The sequence below is a fragment of the Bufo gargarizans genome, unplaced genomic scaffold (genome assembly GCF_014858855.1).
Source record: "Bufo gargarizans isolate SCDJY-AF-19 unplaced genomic scaffold, ASM1485885v1 original_scaffold_1966_pilon, whole genome shotgun sequence".
Taxonomy (NCBI): domain Eukaryota; kingdom Metazoa; phylum Chordata; class Amphibia; order Anura; family Bufonidae; genus Bufo; species Bufo gargarizans.
In genome coordinates this window covers 90,790-103,160 of record NW_025334588.1, presented here as the reverse complement: position 1 = coordinate 103,160, position 12,371 = coordinate 90,790, and the positions used below count along the sequence as shown (strand labels likewise).

Sequence of the window (12,371 nt, the reverse complement as noted above, 5' to 3'; positions counted from 1 at the left end):
ATGGAGGATGGGGGGTCACCTACAGAGATACATTATATCATGGAGGATGGGGGGTCACCTACAGAGATACATTATATCATGGAGGATGGGGGTTCACCTACAGAGATACATTATATCATGGAGGATGGAGGGGCCACCTACAGAGATACATTATATCATGGAGGATGGAGGGGCCACCTACAGAGATACATTATATCATGAAGGGGGAAGGAGGTAGCCACCTACAGAGATACATTATATCATGGAGGATGGGGGTTCACCTACAGAGATACATTATATCATGGAGGATGGGGGGGTCACCTACAGAGATACATGATATCATGGAGGATGGGGGTTCACCTACAGAGATACATTATATCATGGAGGATGGAGGGGCCACCTACAGAGATACATTATATCATGGAGGATGGAGGGGCCACCTACAGAGATACATTATATCATGTAGGATGGAGGGGCCACCTACAGAGATACATGATATCATGGAGGATGGGGGGTCACCTACAGAGATACATTATATCATGGAGGATGGGGGGTCACCTACAGAGATACATTATATCATGGAGGATGGAGGGGCCACCTACAGAGATACATTATATCATGGAGGATGGGGGTTCACCTACAGAGATACATTATATCATGAAGGGGGAAGGAGGTAGCCACCTACAGAGATACATTATATCATGGAGGATGGGGGGGTCTCCTACAGAGATACATGATATCATGGAGGATGGAGGGGTCACCTACAGAGATACATTATATCATGGAGGATGGGGGGGTCTCCTACAGAGATACATGATATCATGGAGGATGGAGGGGTCGCCTACAGAGATACATTATATCATGGAGGATGGAGGTAGCCACCTACAGAGATACATTATATCATGGAGGATGGGGGGGTCACCTACAGAGATACATTATATCATGGAGGATGGGGGGTCACCTACAGAGATACATTATATCATGGAGGATGGGGGGTCACCTACAGAGATACATTATATCATGGAGGATGGGGGGTCACCTACAGAGATACATTATATCATGGAGGATGGGGGTTCACCTACAGAGATACATTATATCATGGAGGATGGAGGGGTCACCTACAGAGATACATTATATCATGGAGGATGGAGGGGCACCTACAGAGATACATTATATCATGGAGGATGGGGGGGCCACCTACAGAGATACATTATATCATGGAGGATGGGGGGTCACCTACAGAGATACATTATATCATGGAGGATGGAGGGGCCACCTACAGAGATACATTATATCATGGAGGATGGGAGGGGCCACCTACAGAGATACATTATATCATGGAGGATGGGGGGGTCACCTACAGAGATACATTATATCATGGAGGATGGGGGGTCACCTACAGAGATACATTATATCATGGAGGATGGGGGTCACCTACAGAGATACATTATATCATGGAGGATGGGGGTTCACCTACAGAGATACATTATATCATGGAGGATGGGGGGGTCACCTACAGAGATACATTATATCATGGAGGATGGAGGGGGTCACCTACAGAGATACATTATATCATGGAGGATGGAGGGGTCACCTACAGAGATACATTATATCATGGAGGATGGGGGGGTCACCTACAGAGATACATTATATCATGGAGGATGGGGGTTCACCTACAGAGATACATTATATCATGGAGGATGGGGGTTCACCTACAGAGATACATGATATCATGGAGGATGGGGGGTCACCTACAGAGATACATTATATCATGGAGGATGGAGGGGTCACCTACAGAGATGCATTATATCATGGAGGATGGAGGGGCACCTACAGAAATACATTATATCATGGAGGATGGAGGTAGCCACCTACAGAGATACATTATATCATGGAGGATGGGGGGGTCCACCTACAGAGATACATTATATCATGGAGGATGGAGGGATCACCTACAGAGATACATTATATCATGGAGGATGGGGGGGTCACCTACAGAGATACATTATATCATGGAGGATGGAGGGGTCACCTACAGAGATACATGATATCATGGAGGATGGGGGTTCACCTACAGAGATACATGATATCATGGAGGATGGGGGTTCACCTACAGAGATACATTATATCATGGAGGATGGAGGGGCCACCTACAGAGATGCATTATATCATGGAGGATGGAGGGGCCACCTACAGAAATACATTATATCATGGAGGATGGAGGTAGCCACCTACAGAGATACATTATATCATGGAGGATGGGGGGGTCACCTACAGAGATACATGATATCATGGAGGATGGGGGTTCACCTACAGAGATACATGATATCATGGAGGATGGGGGTTCACCTACAGAGATACATTATATCATGGAGGATGGGGGGGTCACCTACAGAGATACATTATATCATGGAGGATGGAGGGGCCACCTACAGAGATACATTATATCATGGAGGATGGGGGGGCCACCTACAGAAATACATTATATCATGGAGGATGGGGGGTCACCTACAGAGATACATTATATCATGGAGGATGGGGGGTCACCTACAGAGATACATTATATCATGGAGGATGGGGGCCACCTACAGAGATACATTATATCATGGAGGATGGGGGGGTCACCTACAGAGATACATTATATCATGGAGGATGGGGGGTCACCTACAGAGATACATTATATCATGGAGGATGGGGGTTCACCTACAGAGATACATTCTATCATGGAGGATGGGGGGTCACCTACAGAGATACATTATATCATGGAGGATGGGGGGGTCACCTACAGAGATACATTATATCATGGAGGATGGGGGGGTCACCTACAGAGATACATTATATCATGGAGGATGGGGGGTCACCTACAGAGATACATTATATCATGGAGGATGGGGGTTCACCTACAGAGATACATTATATCATGGAGGATGGGGGTTCACCTACAGAGATACATTATATCATGGAGGATGGGGGTTCACCTACAGAGATACATTATATCATGGAGGATGGGGGTTCACCTACAGAGATACATTATATCATGGAGGATGGGGGTTCACCTACAGAGATACATTATATCATGGAGGAAGGGGGTCACCTACAGAGATACATTATATCATGGAGGATGGAGGGGTCACCTACAGAGATACATTATATCATGGAGGATGGGGGGGGTCACCTACAGAAGATACATTATATCATGGAGGATGGAGGGTTCACCTACAGAGATACATTATATCATGGAGGATGGGGGTCACCTACAGAGATACATTATATCATGGAGGATGGGGGTTCACCTACAGAGATACATTATATCATGGAGGATGGAGGTATCACCTACAGAGATACATTATATCATGGAGGATGGAGGGTGTCACCTACAGAGATACATTATATCATGGAGGATGGAGGGGTCACCTACAGAGATACATTATATCATGGAGGATGGAGGGAGTCACCTACAGAGATACATTATATCATGGAGGATGGAGGGGTCACCTACAGAGATACATGATATCATGGAGGATGGAGGGGTCACCTACAGAGATACATTATATCATGGAGGATGGAGGGATCACCTACAGAGATACATTATATCATGGAGGATGGAGGGGTCACCTACAGAGATACATGATATCATGGGGGATGGAGGGGTCACCTACAGAGATACATTATATCATGGAGGATGGAGGGGCCACCTACAGAGATACATTATATCATGGAGGATGGAGGGGTCACCTACAGAGATGCATGATATCATGGAGGATGGAGGGGTCACCTACAGAGATACATTATATCATGGAGGATGGAGGGGTCACCTACAGAGATGCATGATATCATGGAGGATGGGGGGGTCTCCTACAGAGATACATTATATCATGGAGGTTGGAGGGGCCACCTACAGAGATACATTATATCATGAAGGGGGAAGGAGGTAGCCACCTACAGAGATACATTATATCATGGAGGATGGGGGGGTCTCCTACAGAGATACATGATATCATGGAGGATGGAGGGGTCACCTACAGAGATACATTATATCATGGAGGATGGGGGGGTCTCCTACAGAGATACATGATATCATGGAGGATGGAGGGGTCGCCTACAGAGATACATTATATCATGGAGGATGGAGGTAGCCACCTACAGAGATACATTATATCATGGAGGATGGGGGGGTCTCCTACAGAGATACATGATATCATGGAGGATGGAGGGGGCCACCTACAGAGATACATTATATCATGGAGGATGGAGGGGTCACCTACAGAGATACATTATATCATGGAGGATGGAGGGATCACCTACAGAGATACATTATATCATGGAGGATGGAGGGGTCGCCTACAGAGATACATTATATCATGGAGGATGGAGGTAGCCACCTACAGAGATACATTATATCATGGAGGATGGGGGGGGGGGGTCTCCTACAGAGATACATTATATCATGGAGGATGGAGGGGTCACCTACAGAGATACATTATATCATGGAGGATGGAGGGGTCACCTACAGAGATACATTATATCATGGAGGATGGGGGGGTCTCCTACAGAGATACATGATATCATGGAGGATGGAGGGGTCACCTACAGAGATACATTATATCATGGAGGATGGAGGGGTCACCTACAGAGATACATTATATCATGGAGGATGGAGGGATCACCTACAGAGATACATTATATAATGGAGGATGGAGGGGCCACCTACAGAGATACATTATGTCATGGAGGATGGAGGGATCACCTACAGAGATACATTATATAATGGAGGATGGAGGGGCCACCTACAGAGATACATTATGTCATGGAGGATGGGGGTTCACCTACAGAGATACATGATATCATGGAGGATGGGGGGTCACCTACAGAGATACATGATATCATGGAGGATGGAGGGATCACCTACAGAGATACATTATATCATGAAGGGGGAAGGAGGTAGCCACCTACAGAGATACATTATATCATGGAGGATGGAGGGGTCACCTACAGAGATACATTATATCATGGAGGATGGGGGGGGTCACCTACAGAGATACATGATATCATGGAGGATGGGGGTTCACCTACAGAGATGCATTATATCATGGGGGATGGAGGGGTCACCTACAGAGATACATTATATCATGGAGGATGGAGGGGTCACCTACAGAGATACATTATATCATGGAGGATGGGGGGGGGTCTCCTACAGAGATACATGATATCATGGAGGATGGGGGTTCACCTACAGAGATGCATTATATCATGGGGGATGGAGGGGTCACCTACAGAGATACATTATATCATGGAGGATGGAGGGGTCACCTACAGAGATACATTATATCATGGAGGATGGGGGGGGGTCTCCTACAGAGATACATGATATCATGGAGGATGGAGGGGTCACCTACAGAGATACATTATATCATGGAGGATGGAGGGATCACCTACAGAGATACATTATATAATGGAGGATGGAGGGGTCACCTACAGAGATACATTATGTCATGGAGGATGGAGGGATCACCTACAGAGATACATTATATAATGGAGGATGGAGGGGCCACCTACAGAGATACATTATGTCATGGAGGATGGAGGTAGCCACCTACAGAGATACATTATATCATGAAGGGGGAAGGAGGTAGCCACCTACAGAGATACATTATATCATGGAGGATGGAGGGGTCACCTACAGAGATACATTATATCATGGAGGATGGAGGTAGCCACCTACAGAGATACATTATATCATGGAGGATGAAGGGGGTCACCTGCAGAGAAACATTATATCATGGAAGAGGATGAAGCGACCACCTAGAGAGATACATTATATCATGGAGGATGGAGGGGTCACCTACAGAGATACATTATATCATGGAGGATGGAGGGGCCACCTACAGAGATACATTATGTCATGGAGGATGGAGGGGCCACCTACAGAGATACATTATGTCATGGAGGATGGAGGGGCCACCTACAGAGATACATTATATCATGGAGGATGGAGGGGTCACCTACAGAGATACATTATATCATGGAGGATGGGGGGGGTCTCCTACAGAGATACATTATATCATGGAGGATGGAGGGATCACCTACAGAGATACATTATGTCATGGAGGATGGAGGGATCACCTACAGAGATACATTATATCATGGAGGATGGAGGGTCACCTACAGAGATACATTATATCATGGAGGATGGAGGGGTCACCTACAGAGATACATTATATCATGGAGGATGGAGGGGTCACCTACAGAGATACATTATATCATGGAGGATGGGGGGTCACCTACAGAGATACATTATATCATGGAGGATGGGGGTTCACCTACAGAGATACATGATATCATGGAGGATGGAGGGGTCACCTACAGAGATACATTATATCATGGGGATGGAGGGGTCACCTACAGAGATACATTATATCATGGAGGATGGAGGGGTCACCTACAGAGATACATTATATCATGGAGGATGGAGGGGTCACCTACAGAGATACATTATATCATGGGGGATGGAGGGGTCACCTACAGAGATACATTATATCATGGAGGATGGGGGTTCACCTACAGAGATACATGATATCATGGAGGATGGAGGGGTCACCTACAGAGATACATTATATCATGGGGGATGGAGGGGTCACCTACAGAGATACATTATATCATGGAGGATGGAGGGGGTCACCTACAGAGATACATTATATCATGGAGGATGGAGGGGTCACCTACAGAGATACATTATATCATGGAGGATGGAGGGGTTACCTACAGAGATACATTATATCATGGAGGATGGAGGGGTCACCTACAGAGATACATTATATCATGGAGGATGGAGGGGTTACCTACAGAGATACATTATATCATGGAGGATGGAGGGGTCACCTACAGAGATACATTATATCATGGAGGATGGGGGTTCACCTACAGAGATACATGATATCATGGAGGATGGGGGTTCACCTACAGAGATACATGATATCATGGAGGATGGAGGGATCACCTACAGAGATACATTATATCATGAAGGGGGAAGGAGGTAGCCACCTACATAGATACATTATATCATGGAGGATGGGGGGGTCACCTACAGAGATACATTATATCATGGAGGATGGGGGGGTCACCTACAGAGATACATGATATCATGGAGGATGGGGGTTCACCTACAGAGATACATGATATCATGGAGGATGGAGGGGTCACCTACAGAGATACATTATATCATGGAGGATGGAGGGATCACCTACAGAGATACATTATATAATGGAGGATGGAGGTAGCCACCTACAGAGATACATTATATCATGGAGGATGGAGGGGCCACCTACAGAGATACATTATGTCATGGAGGATGGAGGGATCACCTACAGAGATACATTATATAATGGAGGATGGAGGGGCCACCTACAGAGATACATTATGTCATGGAGGATGGAGGTAGCCACCTACAGAGATACATTATGTCATGGAGGATGGAGGTAGCCACCTACAGAGATACATTATATCATGGAGGATGGAGGGGCCACCTACAGAGATACATTATGTCATGGAGGATGGAGGGGCCACCTACAGAGATACATTATGTCATGGAGGATGGAGGGGTCTCCTACAGAGATACATGATATCATGGAGGATGGGGGGGTCTCCTACAGAGATACATGATATCATGGAGGATGAAGGGGGACACCTGCAGAGAAACATTATATCATGGAAGAGGATGAAGCGACCACCTAGAGAGATACATTATATCATGGAGGTGACCACTTACGGACATACATTATGTCATGGGAACTCAGCCATCTATAAATCTGAGCAGTTGAAGCAGCAGGACTTGAAATGTTTGCAGAACATAAGGAAGAAATCTTTTGTATGAGCAGGAATAGATGGTGACCATGTCATTTGTAAAAGAGATATCAGGATGGAAGTAAGCAAGCGGTGGCATATAAACAGAGCTTTACTTTCTACAGACAGATCACACAAGACAGAAATGAAGGTAGTGTAAGTAGGTACCATAGAGAGTGGAGTGGTGAAACTACGGAAACTACAAGAATCTCCCTTTCTCATATGTCTACTGGGGTTATACTTTACCAGTCACGGTGTATATTGTGGTGATGACCAGGAGCGCTATAACTGATAGGTAAATGTTCCATCCCAGTGCCACCTGTATAAAGACTGCTCCAGAGAACATATCAACCTGAGAATAGAACAGAGAAAAGGAATTGAAGCAGATGTCCCTCCATATGGTGAATAACTGTGCCAGATGTGAGATGTACTAAAAACCACAGCAAAAAAAATGTCCCATCAAGTGGTCCCCAGGACATTCAATCAGATGTCCCATCAATCAGATGTGACAACAGCCAGTCACTAACGTCAGCAAAGCAGATGTCCCACCAACCAGTCACTAACAGCAATAGAGCAGATGTCCCACCAACCAGTCACTAACAGCAATAGAGCAGATGTCCCACCAACCAGTCACTAACTGCAGTGGAGCAGATGTCCCACCAACCAGTCACTAACTGCAGTGGAGCAGATGTCCCACCAACCAGTCACTAACTGCAGTGGAGCAGATATTCCACCAACCAGTCACTAACTGCAGTGGAGCAGATGTCCCACCAACCAGTCACTAACTGCAGTGGAGCAGATGTCCCACCAACCAGTCACTAACTGCAGTAGAGCAGATGTCCCACCAACCAGTTACTAACTGCAGTAGAGCAGATATCCCACCAACCAGTCACTAACAGCAATAGAGCAGGCGTCCCACCAACCAGTCACTAACTGCAGTGAAGCAGATGTCCCACCAACCAGTCACTAACTGCAGTGAAGCATATGTCCCACCAACCAGTCACTAACTGCAGTGGAGCAGATGTCCCACCAACCAGTCACTAACTGCAGTGAAGCAGATGTCCCACCAACCAGTCACTAACTGCAGTGAAGCAGATGTCCCACCACACTCAAGTAGATGTTCCATCAACTAGTCACTGACCACACCTGATGTAAATCGAGAAGGTATTAAGTATTGTATAAAGGTGAAATCCAACACTTCATTAAAAAGTCAATCCTTTATTCCAGGTGGTCTGAAAACGTGTCGTGGTTAATTAGACTCAAATCAAGTATCATATTTTTAACTTGGGAAGTGAGAGATTAGGACTTTATTCTGATGCTTCTTCACCTGGCAAGACCCCCAGGAATCCATCATGTCCGTTTGACAAGATGTCTATGGGGGATGGAAATATGTACTGAAAACTAGGCATGTGCCTGCAAATAAGGGGGTAAATTGCCACTCTGGGCTGCGTTAGAGGCCAGCTGCACTGGTTTTCCCCGCAGGTGTGATGCGTAAAGTGAACGCATAGCACCCACACTGAATCCAGACCCATTCATCTAATTTTTTTCACGCATCAGTTCTGCGTTGTGTGAGAATCGCAGCAGGTTCTATATTCTACATTTTTCACGCAGCCTTGCCGGATAGAAGTAAATGAGGCTTCAGTGAAAAAACGCATTGCGTCTGGATGTGACCCGGAGGAGACCTGGATGCAGTCCAGATGAAATGTGTTTTTCATTGATGGTTGCTTGGAGATGATCTCTGTAAACCTTCCGTTTTTTTTTTCACATGTGTTAAAAACGCATCAAAACGGATTGCACCTGTGCGGAATAAACTAAAATACTGAAAGCAATCGCAGATAAAACTGACTGAACTTGCTTGCGAAATGGTGTGCGTTTCACTGAACGCATCCTGACACAATCCGTATCGCTTGTGTGAAAGAGGCCTTAAACGTCGGCCTGGTGCAAGTCCTCCAAGACCAGTGGTACCAGGTCCCTCAAAATACAATTGCAGAAAAGAGGCAGCACTCCAAAATGTGATGGTGGGTCACGTTTGTCAAACATTGCTGTTGGGGTGAATAAACGTGGGTCCACCACACAGAGGCATGTGAACATAAGTGTGCCATGGAGAGTAGCTGTAGTCTGTTGTCACACTGTGTGGAGATCGCCACGACCTATAGAAATCAGCACGGAGCCAAGCGAGACTTTAGGGCAGAGTCATCATTGCCTAGTTGGGTGCAACACCAGGACAAGAGCTCATTGCGAGAAATTAAAGTAAGTGCCACCCATAGAGAATTTGAGGTGCCTCCAGAGACTGTTGTACCCATTAAGCTTTGCCTCCTGTGAGAGTCTTGTAAACAAGGTAAATTCAGCAAAAATGTTGTTCCTGGTTATGTCTGTGTCTGCCATCCATGAGTTAAGAGCCACATACACCACTCCCTGGCCACAAAGACCCTGGGCGGTGTGACCCCCTTACACCCATACCCCAGACCTTCACTTTCCCATTCAGGAGTTTAGTTTCTATGGGCTTTCCTGTTGTGCGTGAAGAGCGGCGTAAGTCAATGTCCCAGTCATACAGAACTCACTGAGATCTTAGTGAATATGTACATGGCCAAAGATAACACAGACAGGTACAGCTGGATCCGTTCCCCTCCAAAGCGTTTCTTCAGATACTCAGGCATCGTCACTACCTGTTGACATAGAGAAGAGATGGAGAAAGTCTGCACGCTGCCTGTGAAATCATCTCACCTTTATAGAGGAAGGCATGAGAAGAAATGGTGAGCCTATAGACCTCTTGCCTGCTCATCTCCAACAAAGCAAGGGCTTCTCACCAAGACCTTGGAGGCGTGGGTCTCTGGTTGGACCTGTTATTCTCACCTCTGCTGTTAGGTAAACTGGAACAAAAATCCATCCCATAAGCAAAACCACAAAGAGAGCCTGGAAGAAGAAACAGACTGTGAACCACGGTGCACGTGTCAGGACCTGGAGAACTTGTCATCCTGAACATCTTACTATTGGCCAGGTGATAACTCATTTAGGTCTCCTCTTTTGGATGGCAATAAGAATGTCTCCTCGGACACAAAGGAAGGAATGCTGGAACCCTGAATGGACGCACATCAAGGAGAGGTGCCGCACTCAGCAGGGCAAGTATGTTCAACCCCCACCTGAAAATTTCCATTCTGTATATTGTAGTATTGTCTCCCACTGTCCCAGGTATGATGTCCTCTGTTTGTATGGTTATGAATGTGGCCCCCCTACTGCCAGTACACACACAAAGTAATAATGAGGGACCCAGGCTGTTATGGGTGTCTGTCATCGATTACACCCAGGCCTCATTCCCTGGTCGGGCACTCCCCTGCAGAGCGCCTGAGCTCAGAATGATCCCCGGCCTGTTCTCCCAGCACGGCACTACAGTGGGGGTATTAAAGGGGGCACTACTGTGTGGACTATTAAGGGGGCCACTACTATGTGTAGTTATTAAGGGGGGCATTACTGTGTAGGGGTATTGAGGGGGAGAACTACTGTAAGGATAGACTACAAAGGCATAACTAGGGGGTGGGGAGTTTTGGCTGGGTGGTCTTGACTAGCCGCAGGAGAGGGGGCAGTCTTTTCTAGTAACGCCCCTGCCCTCCACATACTACAGCCTGTAGCCTGTGTGCTTCCTTTTCAGAGAGTTCACATACTATGACAGTGAGTTTCTCACAGGGACAGTTGTGTGGCCGGTGCGACTCACTTGAAAGTCAGTGGCTGCCATATAGGCCCTTGACCCCCAACACACACACAAGGGTTAATTTCGGGGAGAAGTATGGCCCCAACCTTACCTACTGAGCAACCATGATACCCTACGACTCTAGCACACATACGTTAAGACCACACAGCAATATCCTAGCATCGATCCCTTTAATCGCCGAATGTTTAACACCTCAAGCTATGGGAAGACACCAGTGAGCAGAAATACAAGGTCACACACCCTCTGAGACTACGCGTTATATTGCTGGTTCCGCTGGATTTAAGCTCACTTTAAAACCACAAGTGGATTACTCACTTATTTCTATCTATGTCTCCTTCTTCTCACACATATTTGATATCTGTTAAAGGAAGTTACAATAAAACAAGCCTTACGTTCCATTCAAATCCAGCAACGGCTATGCCACTTGCTGCCCCGGTGCCAGCCAATCCGACAAAGTGACCACTTCCAATATTACTAGCAAAAAGTGAAGCTCCAACCTGCAAAAGACAAGTACTTATTTACATAGAAACATAGAATGGCAGCAGAAAAACACCACATGGGCCATCCTCACCTTATTTCTATTTATATAGATTTATCCCCAGCATACTTAAATTCACTCAATGTAGATTTTCCATCCACATCTGCTAGACGTTTGTTCTATAGTCCAATTGCTGTTTAAGTAAAATAATATTAACTAACATTATTTCTAAATTCCCCACCCCACAAATATTACATTGTGGCCCCTTGTTCTCAAATTATATTTAAAAAAAAGATCTCCCCTGAACCTTATTTAATTCTTTAACATAAAAAGTTATCCAGCGTGTCCTCCCTTTCTCTTCTTCTCCCA

At 46.0% G+C, this 12,371-nt stretch overlaps 1 protein-coding gene across 1 annotated transcript in view; it reads right to left on the bottom strand.

Moving 5' to 3' along the window:
* The window catches only part of SLC5A2 (solute carrier family 5 member 2), a 95,566-nt gene that overhangs the window by 57,063 nt on the left and 26,132 nt on the right, over positions 1-12,371 (bottom strand). Inside the window, exons 3-6 of the mRNA XM_044274674.1 lie at positions 11,917-12,021; positions 10,672-10,731; positions 10,380-10,484; positions 8,065-8,170 (exon numbers count right to left, since the gene is read on the bottom strand). Coding sequence (XP_044130609.1) covers positions 8,065-8,170; positions 10,380-10,484; positions 10,672-10,731; positions 11,917-12,021 — 376 coding nt within the window. The remainder of the gene's footprint in view (positions 1-8,064; positions 8,171-10,379; positions 10,485-10,671; positions 10,732-11,916; positions 12,022-12,371) is intronic.